Below are 12561 nucleotides of genomic sequence, written 5' to 3'. Positions count from 1 at the left end.
TGACTTTATTTTTGTTTTTAATGTCATAATTTCATTCATTTTTCATCATTTATGAGCTCTACAAAAATTATAAAATATTTCAAGCATGCAAAAAATTTCAGAAAATAAGTACATGTGCCCACCACACGTTTCTTAAATATTATGTTTTACCATGGCTGCTTCAGATTTTTTTTTGTTTTTTTAAAGAAAGAAAACCTCATTGTATTCCTGGAAAGGGTATCTGGAGGGGAGCAGGGGAGGACCTCCCTCCCCCCACTTCCTGAGATTATACAAAACCATGTGAGGGGCCTTTCTCCTGCTCAGTCTGTTTTTATTATTTCTGGGGCTCAGCCAGCCCATGTTCTTAACCACCTATATCTCCTGGAGGCCATTTGCTAACCCCACAGTATTAGTGGGGCTGAGCATCATTTCATCTACTTTTTGGCAACTCAGCCTCCCTCTTCTGGGTTGTGGTTTTTTCTTATTGATTGTAAGGAGAAAAGTTTTATCCTTACATATCAACATGTGTAGGCAGTAGATATTGTCAGTGAAATAAGTTGCAATTCTCTTTAGCTGTGGCTTGCTTTCTAACTGTATTTATACTCTCCTTTTTCATAAAGACCTTTAAAGTTGTGAAATATTTAACTGTACCAGTCTTTCCTTTTATGACTTATTGTTTCTGTGTTCCTTTAATTATAAGCTAGTGAGGGAAATGCTGCAGAGGCGCTGAGTCCACGGTCTGGGCCTTTCCCAGCTGGGAGATGGTCACTGAAGTGCCGGGCTGTTGGGAGCAGCACTGCAGGCTGGCAGTGGCGGTGTCTTATTATTGCCTTGGCCTGCTCACCTCATGGCAGGAGGTGAGGATACTGCAACATGGTTTGAAGCAAAGCTCTGTGTCCCAGGCCACCCTCAGAGCTTCAGGACACGCGGAGATGGCAGGCTGTCAGCCCTCCAGCCATGGCACAGAGCCCTCGAATGAGGGGCCTGCCCTCCTGAGCAGCTCCCAGGACCACCCACCTCCTCCATCGCCCCTGCAGCTGCCCCTCTCCCGTGTCCCCATCGCCCCGCGGTTCCCCAGCACCTGAGCTGGAGTGCAAAGCCCCTGCCTGACCCAGAGCTGTGATTCCAGTCGCTTCAGCGCGCAGGGGCAGGCGTGGGTTGGGAGCCACGCTTGCCTTTTCCAGGCCCCTGTAGTCCTCAACCAGTAAGAGACAAGGCAGACTTCACTTTTTGGAAGGAGTAAGATACAGCCAAGTGTTCTTGGGAGAAAGCCTTTATAAAAAAGCAAGCAACGAATCTATACTGAAAATATGACTTTTCAAGGTGATCCTAAGATGTAAATTTATGTAATCAGCAGCTGAATTTTCCCTTTCTCCTGAGCGGCTCTGGGCTCAATGCAGTCTGCACGCTCAATAGAGAAGCGTTAGCCTCAAATCAGTGCTTTGAGCCAGGGGACCTGGGCTATCTTTCTGTCTTCTGAAGCGTTCATACAGGCTTCATATCGCAAGGGGTGAGGGGCTTTTTTCCTTCCCCTACCCGGTGGTGGATCTGTGTGAAGACAAAGATTTCATTTATCAGCTGGCTTGTCCCAGCAGGCCCAGCACAGGCCTCGGCCGGAGGTATTACAGCTGCAGCCCTTCTTGGGGTTGACTTGTTTCTGGTCAAGCTCCCTGTTGCATTTAAGAGGACAAGCAGCTCCTTTCTGCTGGTAAATAAAGTGCGGCCTCACTCTGACATCCCACTCGCCTTGGGCATTTGTGGGCTCTCTGCTCTGTGTCTGAGAACTGCCCTGACGTGTTCCTGAATGAGATTGTGAGACAGTTTGGGCTTGGGGTATGGGATAGTCTGTACAGTCACACCCACCAGTTTGCTTTTGTTTCAACAAGTAAAAGGAAGCTAACCATTGTTTACTTATTCGTTTTTCAATTATTATTATTATTTAGTGTTATGGGAGACTTCTGGAAACAAACTTAAAAATGGGTGCTGGTATCTAAGACTGGTTAAATAATGAATTTGGTGAAAAAAGGAATAATGTGGGGATAAATAAGTATGAAGAAAGGGTAAAATGGGGAGACTGATTGAGCTCCCATTAAGCCAAGATTTGTTCTTGGAACTTTCAATTGTCTTACGGCTTCTTAAAGAAACTAATATTTATTGAGAGCCTTGGGTATGTCACTTATCTTCCCATACGACATCTCTTTGAGCCTTCCAGCATCCCTGTGAAGGAGGAGGTGTGTTTCCATTTTTAAAATTTTAGAGCAGTTTTAGATTATAGAAAAATTACGAAGACAGGATAGAGAGTTCCTATGTACCCCAGACCCAGTTTCTCCTATTGTTAACATCTTACGTTAGCATGGTACGTTTGTCACAATGAATGAATCAATACTGATACATTATTAACTAAAGTCCATACTTTATTCAGATTTCGTTAGTGTTTTTTTGTTTGTTTTGTTTTTGTTTTTTTTAATCTGATATCCCTTTTCTGTTCCAGGAAAGCATCCGGGAAACCACATTCTGTTTGACTTTCAGGGCTCCACAGGCTCCTCTTGTCTGTGACAGTTGCTCAGACTTCCCTTGTTTTTGACAACCTTAACAGATTTGAGGAGTACTGGCTATGTATTTGTAGAATGTCCCGTAATTGGGAACATGAATTGTCTAATGTTTTCCTCATGATTAGACTAGGGTTATGGGTTTTTGGGAGGAAGACCACAGAGGTAAAGTGACCTTCTCACCACATCATATCAAGTGTACTCCATGTTTACTGTTGAGGAAACAAAGGCTCAGAGAGGGGCAGTGACTTGCCCAAGCCTCCTGCAGGGGCTGGTGCCCATTTGAACCTGCTGTGTCTGGTCCCCAAGTCCACACTCTTTTTACTCCATGACATCACCCTCTCACAGGCCTTGAGGGAGGCAACCAAGTCCCAGAAGTGTAGTCCCCTTTCTTGAATAGCCCCCTCTCCCCATGGTATGCCCCTCCCTGGCTCATCTATCTGTGTTACTGGAATTGAAATGCCCAAGGTCGCGAGGCCCCTCCACAAGACCACCAGAGTCGAGAGTCAAAGCCAAACGGCAAGGGTCATTTATTGCAGGTTCGAACCTGGACCTCCGCGCACTCCTTGCCCGTGACGCTAAGAGGCCCTGGCGGAGATTAGTACAGCTCTTTTATAGACCGGTACAAATATAGTCGCCGATTGGTTGACTTTTAAACAAAGACACTAGTCGCCGATTGGTTGACTTTTAAACAGAGACACTAGTCGCCGATTGGTTGACTTTTAAACAAAGACGCTAGTCACCGATTGGTTGACTTTTAAACAGAGACGCTAGTCACCGATTGGTTGACTTTTAAACAGAGACGCTAGTCACCGATTGGTTGACTTTTAAACAGAGACGCTAGTCGCCGATTGGTTGACTTTTAAACAGAGACACTAGTCGCCGTCTGATTGGTTGGACGGTTGCGGGGGGGGGGTCAGCAGGCGTAATTATAGAAGCGAGAGCGGCTGGTTAAGTTTCGGTCTCCTGAGGTTTTGTTTCTTAATTAGAAATACTTAAGGCGGGGCCATGGTCGCAAAAAGAAATAGTGCAAACAGGAGGACTGATACAACCCTAGCAGTGCTGCGGCCTCCACCAGCCCAACGGCAGGGCGTCGGGAGGCTGTGCGCCCAACTTCAGGCGGCGCTCCCAAATGTGGCAAGCCCAGCGCCGCGCCCTGGAATGGTCCTTTTTTCGGCCCTCCCCCTCCGGAAAGAACAGAAAAGAAATTCCAGGAAAAGCACAAATTGAATGCAGGGCGTCAACTCAGTCCTATTCTCACCAAACTAGAACATAGCCCCCTCATTCCCCCCTTTCTCATGAACCAGAGGAGCCAATCTTGGGTCCTCAAGGCTCCGTTTCTTCAATTTCTGAGGCCTCGCAGGGCTGATATTGTGTTCTTAATATCATTAGCTGGACTGTATTTATTCTTTCGCGAACAAAATTCATGACTTTACTGAGTATACAGGGGCCTATAGTGAGGAGGAGAAGGAGGCATAGTAGAGGGCCCAGGATGGGGAGGAGGAAGGGGAGCATCCCATGAAATCCTGACCAAAGGGGATTATCCGCTAATTCTTGCCGGCGGCGAGCTAGGTCTTCCTGGAGCTGGTGGATCTTATTTCTTACAATGCCTGATTTATTTGCATAGAAACAACATTTTTCTTTTAGGGCGAGGCATATCCCACCCTGTTCAGCTGTCAGTAAGTCTAAGCCCCTCCTATTCTGTAGGACCACCTCGGCCAGCGAATCTAATTGGTCCTGTAAGTCCTGAATGGTCCCAGAGAGAGTTTCTACATCTTCTATTAATTGCCTAGACAGCTGACTATAGGAGTGAAGGGAGACCCCAAGACCTGTACTCCCTGTGGCCACAGCTCCTGTAATTCCTAATCCTACCAGGAGGGGTAGGACTGTAATGGCTCGTTTGGTTCTGCCTGCCCAGAGGTCAAAGCTGGGAATGGGCAACGGGGTGTCTCCCGAGATCAGGTCTACATTGGGGAGAAGGGTGGCCAGGGTGCAGACCCCTGTCCAATTCGGGGGTAAATAGGTGTATGCTAGGTTACTTCCACAGACAAAGACAGTGGTATTAGGACTACAGAGGGAGGAGTTCACGGGGATATATTGACTACATCCAGTGGATGAAAGGATTCCCAAGTCAATACTGGCGTTAGAGAGGGAATCGTTCTTGACAAAGCATGAGGTATTAAAGGTGGTTGAAAATTTTGAAAATTGTATGGGGAACGGCTCGGGGAGTGAAGTAGGGTTACATCGTTCGCTGATATTTAAATTGGCGAAGGTGGGGATGGCTATAGGGCGGGGCGGTCCTTGAGGAAGGCAGAGCCAGCAATCCTGTGCTAAGTTGGGGTTGGTGGTATTCAAAAGCGCAAAAGTAGCTTCTAGTATGGACATGGTCTGGGAGTCCAATTCAGAGGGATCGACCTTAGGGAGAATTAGGGGGTGGTAGCTGAGCTGTGGGTACAGATGCCGATAGGCCTCTTCTATTTGTCTTCGGGTTTCTATCTGGCGCACTGCGTCCTGGGGCCCCCCACCGTCTGACATATGTGTGGGGGCCCTGGTATTCCAGCATACCGGGGTCCCGGGGGTGCCAGTGCATCCAGCCTGAAGGTATTTATTATCATCACTAATGGTGGGGCTTTTATTATTCTGTAGTATGGCTGTGAAATAAGTCTTGTTATTGGCCCCTATACATTGCTGGTAAGAGGAATAGCACATGCTATGCATTGATTCCTGGAAGGTAGAACAGGGGCAAGTAGCTCGAGGGGGAAGTGGCTTAGGCTTATGGTAGCATTGCCAGTTTTGAGAGGCCCCGGTAACCCTATATTCCTGAACAAGATACGCAGTTATGCCCCCGCAGTCCTGCATATGAGTATACCCTCGGGGAACAACAGGAGTCTCCATAGTACCTCCCCTGCACTCGCACGGTGCACCATATAGTAGTTGTATTAAAGTATTCTTATTGGGGGGAGGGCCGAATCCTCCTCTCGTGGCCCGAGGGTTGAGGGTTAGGACTATCATTAGGGCTATCAGCAGTACCTTGGTCATCATGGGGGAGGGTACGGCGCAAAGTCAGTTTGAGGGGATTGTTCTTACTCCGGTCAACAGTCCAGGTGACGTCAGCTTTAGTGGACTTGATGAGGTCAGAAAATGGGTCCACCGGCTTGACGTGCGTGTGATGGATCCAGGCAGCTATGCTGTCCACCTTAATGGCTGTCGGCGTTGTCAGGATGATCTGGTAAGGTCCTTTCCACCTGGGTTCTAGGGTCTCTTGTCGATGGCGTTTGACAAGGACCCAGTCACCTGGCCGGAGCTGGTGTGGAGTAGGTGGGGGTCCTGTTGCATATAGCTCTTTTAGTTTGGGCCAGATTGTCTCGTGTATCCGCTGTAAGGCTTGGAGGGAAGACAGGAGATTATTTTCTGGGTCCAATTGGATAAGGTTAGTCTTTAGATTAGGGATGATAGGAGGAGGCCTACCATGCATTATTTCATAGGGAGTAAATCCTAGCTTATAGGGGGAATTTCGCACCCTAAACAGAGCGTAGGGGAGTAGGACTACCCAGTTAGCGCCAGTCTCCATGGTCAATTTAGTCAAGGTCTCTTTTAGAGTTCTATTCATCCTTTCTACCTGTCCTGAACTCTGGGGGCGGTATGCACAATGTAATTTCCAATTAGCCCCAAGTATGGAAGCCAGATCCTGACTTACCTTAGAAACGAAGGCTGGCCCGTTGTCGGACCCTATCATAACTGGAAAGCCATACCTGGGCAGGATCTCTTCTAGTAGCTTCTTAGCTACTATTCGTGCAGTCTCATTCTTGGTTGGGAATGCCTCAGTCCAACCTGAAAAGGTATCTATAAACACCAGTAAATATTTATACCCATATTTGCCAGGCTTTACCTCCGTGAAGTCCACTTCCCAGTAGGCTCCAGGCTGGTTTCCTCTCTCCCGGATGCCAGTGGTTGGCGGGTGGGTGCTGGCATTATGGAGTTGGCAGACTGCACAGTCAGCAACCAGTCGTTCAGTCTTCTCGGAGACATTTTTAATTTTAAGTCCAGTCTGCCTGATGAGATCCTGTAGCCGTCGGGCGCCCAAGTGGGTGCTACGGTGGATCCGTTCAAGGACCAGGGTTCCTAGTCTCTCAGGAAGGAGGATATTGTTTTTAGCGTCCCGCCACCATCCGTCTCTAACCTGGGTTAGAGGAAGCTTGCTCATCCATCTGATGTCATCCTCCGAGTAGTCGGGTTGGGGCGGTAGTTCCCGGGGGCCTGGATCCGGCAGTTGCAGGGGAAGTAATGGTATTGGAGTGTGTGCCGCCTTTCGAGCCGTCTGGTCTGCCAAATTGTTGCCTCGGGTGACTGGATTCGTGGGTTTTTGATGCCCCGGGCAGTGTACAATGGCTAGCTTTTTGGGTTCCCATATGGCCGCTAGCAAGGCCAGGATTTCCTCTTTGTTCTTGATGTCTTTGCCCTCTGCTGTGAGTAGTCCCCGCTCTCGGTATATTGCCCCATGTATATGTGCGGTAGCGAAAGCATACCGGCTGTCTGTGTATATGGTAGCTTTTTGGCCTTTGCTCATCTTGAGAGCTTGGGTCAGGGCAATTAATTCAGCTTTTTGGGCTGAGGTCCCTGGGGGGAGAGTCTCTGCCCATATCACCTCAGTTTCTGATGTTACTGCTGCCCCCGCATACCTCTGACCTTGCTGGACAAAGCTGCTGCCGTCAGTGAACCATGTGACTTGTGCATCCGGTAGGGGCTGGTCACGTAGGTCTTCCCGAACCCCATGGATCTGGGCCAGTACCTCTGCACAGTCATGGAGTGGGGAGTCCAAATCTGGGTCAGGTAATAGGGAGGCAGGGTTTAATGCCCGCGGCGGAGTGTAGCTGATTCTGAGGGGATTTAACAGTAGACCCTGGTAGTGGACCAATCGAGCATTGCTCATCCATCGGTCGGGAGGCTGTTTGAGAACCCCGTCGATGGCGTGGGGGGTGGTGACATGTAACTCCTGCCCCATAGTTAGTTTGTCAGCATCCTTTACCATTAGGGCCGTGGCGGCGATCATCCGGAGGCAAGGAGGCCAGCCGGCAGCCACTGGGTCCAATTTTTTTGATAGGTAAGCAACAGGCCGGGGCCAAGGACCGAGGGGCTGGGTCAACACGGCCTTAGCTATGCCTTTGCTTTCATCTACAAAGAGGTGGAAGGGCTTGGAGACATCAGGGAGACCCAGGGCGGGTGCGGACAGCAAGGCAGTTTTGATCTGCTGAAATGACTGCTCAGCCTCTTCTGTCCATTCAAAGGGCGTCTGCTCTTTGGTGGCTAGGTATAGCGGTTTGGCCATTTCAGCAAATTTGGGTATCCATAAACGGCAGAACCCAGCCGACCCCAAAAATTCCCTCACCTGTCGAGGCGTGGTGGGTCTGGGGATGCGGAGGACGGTTTCCTTCCGTGCATCTGTGAGCCATCGTTGCCCCCCTTTCAATAGGTATCCCAGGTAAGTTACCTCAGGCCTGCAGATCTGTGCTTTCTTGGCAGAGGCTCGGTATCCCAGGGTGCCGAGAGTCCGTAGGAGGTTTCTGGTTCCCTGCAGGCAGGCTTCAGCGGTCTCAGCAGCTATTAAGAGATCATCAACATACTGCAGAAGGGTTACATTGGGGTTTTGTCTCCGGTACTCACTGAGATCCTCGTGTAGGGCCTCATCAAACAAGGTAGGCGAGTTTTTGAATCCTTGGGGAAGTCTGGTCCAGGTGAGTTGTCCGTTTATACCTCTCTCGGGATCTGACCATTCGAAGGCAAAGAGTTCTTGACTTTTGGGCGCCAAGGGTAAACTAAAAAAGGCATCTTTGAGGTCCAGCACAGTATACCATTGTTTTTCTGGACAAAGGGCGCTCAAAAGAGTATATGGATTGGGCACAGTAGGATGGATGTCTATGACCCGTCTGTTAACTTCCCTCAGGTCCTGCACTGGGCGGTAGTCTTTACTGTTAGGTTTGCGGACTGGCAGCAGGGGTGTATTCCAGGCCGACTGGCAGGGACGCAGTATCCCCAGGTCAAGAAGCCGGCGAATATGAGGAGTGATACCAGTCTTGGCCTCTAGGGGCATGGGATACTGTCGGACACGTGCAGGATCTGCCCCCGGTTTGATCTCTATGAATAGGGCTGGGCGGTGTTTGGCTAGTCCCATCCCCCCTGTTTCTGCCCATGCTTCGGGGAACTGCTGAAGCCATAACTCTATATCTTGATTTTGGGAGGGTGGTTCCTGGTGAAGTCGGTACTCATCTTCCAAGTTCAGGGTGAGCACAGATATGGGTTGGTCGTGAGGGTCTGTTACGATTGGCCCCTCTGGCCGAAAATGAATTTGTGCTCCCATTTTAGTGAGTAAGTCTCTCCCCAGTAAGGGGCAAGGGCTATCGGGAATGACCAGAAAGGTATGGGTTACCCTTCCCGTGCCCAAGTCCACAGTTCTCTGAGTGGTCCAAAGGTAACGTTTAACTCCCGTAGCTCCCTGGACCCAGGAGGATTTGTTAGAAATTTTCCCGTGGGGCTTAACCAAGACCGAATGCTGTGCCCCTGTATCCACCAGGAATTGGACTGGTTTCCCCTCCACTCGTAGGGTTACCCTGGGTTCGGGGAGGGGGTCCGAACCCCGTCCCCCCTACTTTGTATCATGTGTAAACAGGACTGGGGTGGCGTTCGGTTGCCATTGCCCCTGGTTGGGGCGAGGCTGCCTTTTCTTGGGGCATTCCCGAGCCCAGTGGCCCTTTTCCTTGCAATAGGCACATTGATCTCTATCCAATGGTCGCCTGGAAGGTCGAGTGGCTGGGGGGCCCTCTTGGTCTTTCTGAACAATGGCGGCCAAGACTTTAGTCATTTTCTCAGTGGCTTTAAGTTGTTTATCCTCTGGGGCGTCCCGGTTATTAAAGACGCGCTGGGCGATACGGAGTAAGTCCTGTATCTGTTTGCCCTCCAGATCTTCTAACTTCTGGAGTTTCTTTTTAATATCAGGGGCTGCCTGGTTAACGAAGGACATTACAATGGCGGCCTGATTTTCGGGGGCCTCTGGATCCATAGGGGTATACTGCCTAAAGGCTTCCATTAATCTTTCTAAATAAGAGGAGGGAGTTTCTGTTTTACCTTGCATGATTGAATATACCTTGGCCAAATTAGTGGGCTTGCGCGCGGCAGCCCGGAGACCCGCCATTAGAGTCTGGCGATAAATGAGCAGTCGTCCCCTACCTTCTCCGGTGTTATAGTCCCAATCATCCTGCGGGGGGCGAGTTAAGGGAAAGGCTGCATTGATGAGGTCAGGGTTAGCGGTGGGTTGACCATCATCTCCAGGAACCAGTTTTCTCGCCTCCAGCTGGATTCGCTCCCGTTCTTCGGTAGTGAATAGGATCCGGAGGAGCTGTTGGCAGTCATCCCAGGTGGGCTGATGAGTGAACATAACGCTATCTAGAAGAGCTATCAAGTCTTTAGGATTATCAGAAAAACGGGCATTCTGGGTTTTCCAATTATATAGGTCACTGGTAGAAAATGGCCAATACTGGAGTCGAGGGTTCCCTGTCTCATCGGGAGGGCCTATTTCTCGCAGGGGTAGGGCTCTGGTAGAATCAGGATGGCGGAACCCTGGGTCGCGCTGAGTGCGTCCGCGAGTGCGCCCAGCCGGCCCCTGGGAATTATTTTCATTGGGCAGGGGGACCGGTAGTGCCTCTGCCTCTCGGTCCTCCGGTTCTGGCCTGGGTGGCCCTCCGGGAGGGGCTGCAGGAGGTTCTACCAAGGGGAGAGGAGCAGAGCCAGGAGCAGGAAGGGGGACTGGTTGTGGGGCCACAGGGGGAGATTGATATGGGGGGGGGTCTAGGAGAAGGAGGTCTTGGCTGTCAGAGAGTATGGGTGCAGTTCGGGTCTGAGGCTTGGGAGGTTTAGTTGGTCGGGCCGCAAGGATCTTATATGACCCTGATGACAAAAAGGGGGTCATCCAGGGAGGAGGGTTTTCTACCAGGTCCTGCCATACCAGGATGTAGGGGATCTGGTCCGGATGGCCTTCTTTTCCTGGCAAGAAAACTCTAGATTTAACTTTTAGGATTATAGGAAGACAAAAGGTACCCTCGGTGGGCCAGCCAACCCCGAAAGTTGGCCATTCAGAGCGGCAGAAGGTAATTAGTTTTCTTCTCCAGATATCCAGACTGAAGTTGTGTCCTCGGGACTTTACATCCCCGAAATTAGCGAGAAGGAGGGAGAGGGGGGTACTCTGTGCTTGGCCCATGTCTAGGTCCTGTAAGAGATTGATTAGAAAAGGTTACTCTGAAAACAAAAGTGATTAAGAGCAGTCCCAATAGCGGAGTCTGTAAAAGGAGGAAGGGGAGGTTATCGCGTGCGCGCTTCAGATGGGCTGCCAGCCCCAGATGGGTCGTGGTGGACGTCTCCAACCACACCCGACTAGGTGTCCTATAGCGCGTCCGCCAGGACTGTCCTAGTCCCCAAAACAGAAGGTACCCTGAGCCGGCTTACTTACCGATCGGTTGTCAGCGATGACCCGTTGACCTGATGTCTGGTGGGCTTGGGGGCATCCCGGACGAGCCCCCAAATGAAATGCCCAAGGTCGCGAGGCCCCTCCACAAGACCACCAGAGTCGAGAGTCAAAGCCAAACGGCAAGGGTCATTTATTGCAGGTTCGAACCTGGACCTCCGCGCACTCCTTGCCCGTGACGCTAAGAGGCCCTGGCGGAGATTAGTACAGCTCTTTTATAGACCGGTACAAATATAGTCGCCGATTGGTTGACTTTTAAACAAAGACACTAGTCGCCGATTGGTTGACTTTTAAACAGAGACACTAGTCGCCGTCTGATTGGTTGGACGGTTGCGGGGGGGGGGGGGGCCGCAGGCGTAATTATAGAAGCGAGAGCGGCTGGTTAAGTTTCGGTCTCCTGAGGTTTTGTTTCTTAATTAGAAATACTTAAGGCGGGGCCATGGTCGCAAAAAGAAATAGTGCAAACAGGAGGACTGATACAACCCTAGCAGTGCTGCGGCCTCCACCAGCCCAACGGCAGGGCGTCGGGAGGCTGTGCGCCCAACTTCAGGCGGCGCTCCCAAATGTGGCAAGCCCAGCGCCGCGCCCTGGAATGGTCCTTTTTTCGGCCCTCCCCCTCCGGAAAGAACAGAAAAGAAATTCCAGGAAAAGCACAAATTGAATGCAGGGCGTCAACTCAGTCCTATTCTCACCAAACTAGAACATAGCCCCCTCATTATAGGTGTTCAGAGTTCGGGGGAGAGTCAGGATGATGGCGAGGTGTGTCTGAAGTGGGGTTGAGGTGTCAAAGGCAGCTGGACAAGCCGGACTCCCCTCTGCCCTCAATTAAATGCCCACCCCACCTTCAGTTGTGTTTGAGATTAAAGCGCCTGTTTCCTTCAAGTTTCCATTTAACTTGCCACACCTGAAATAATGCTTCCTTCAGCGTTATTATCCAAGGCAATGTTGTCCTAGGCTCTAGTCACATGACCACCAACCACCTCCATGATTTTTTTTGGTATTCCTATACTACCCATACTATTATTTACTTTAAAAAGTTAGCCTCATCCCAAGCCATAACATGACTGTAAAATCATAGATTTTAGTGTGCCAGCTATGTATTTTTCCTGGTGCACATTGAAATAAATAGTGAACTACTACTAACAAACCTTCATCCTTTGCTCCCACCATCCATTTGGAGACCACTAGTATCGTGAATATCCCACTCCACGAAATGCTGAGTCACCCAATGAGGAGGCTGGGGTGGGGGGTACAGTGGGCTCCTTTTTTCTTTATAAATTAAAAAAATTTTAAATCAATGTACATATATTTTGAAAGTCCAGTGGCACAACAAGGCAAACTATAGGAAAAGTAGCAGTCCCTCGGCAGAAGCTCCACCCAGAAAGCACTCTGTTTAGCTGTTGCTCCTGCTCATTCTTCCATCTTTCTACAGCTTAGCCTCGCAGGTGCTGTTGCTGCCCCACTGATACCCCCGGCTCTGCCACTTTAGTGCACAAGGCTGGACTCCTAACTGCCAGCACC

The 12561-nt window shown here is 50.1% G+C and overlaps 2 protein-coding genes across 2 annotated transcripts; both read right to left on the bottom strand.

Moving 5' to 3' along the window:
- Positions 1–3034: 3034 nt before the first annotated feature.
- On the bottom strand, positions 3035–11166 carry LOC117308488 (protein NYNRIN-like). Its single transcript, XM_073793891.1, has 3 exons — positions 11026–11166; positions 9750–9942; positions 3035–8126 (listed from the first exon to the last, which is right to left on the bottom strand). The coding sequence occupies exon 3, from the start codon at positions 7852–7854 to the stop codon at positions 5479–5481; it is 2376 nt and encodes a 791-aa protein (XP_073649992.1). The 5' UTR covers positions 7855–8126; positions 9750–9942; positions 11026–11166; the 3' UTR covers positions 3035–5478.
- On the bottom strand, positions 3855–5063 carry LOC117308529 (syncytin-1-like). Its single transcript, XM_033842342.1, has one exon. It carries the CDS (start codon positions 5061–5063, stop codon positions 3855–3857), a length of 1209 nt encoding a protein of 402 aa, XP_033698233.1.
- Positions 11167–12561: the final 1395 nt, after the last annotated feature.

Source organism: Tursiops truncatus, chromosome 16 (assembly GCF_011762595.2).
Source record: "Tursiops truncatus isolate mTurTru1 chromosome 16, mTurTru1.mat.Y, whole genome shotgun sequence".
Lineage (NCBI taxonomy): Eukaryota > Metazoa > Chordata > Mammalia > Artiodactyla > Delphinidae > Tursiops > Tursiops truncatus.
Note: the sequence above shows the minus strand (reverse complement) of the source record. Positions and strands in the feature narration are given on the sequence as shown.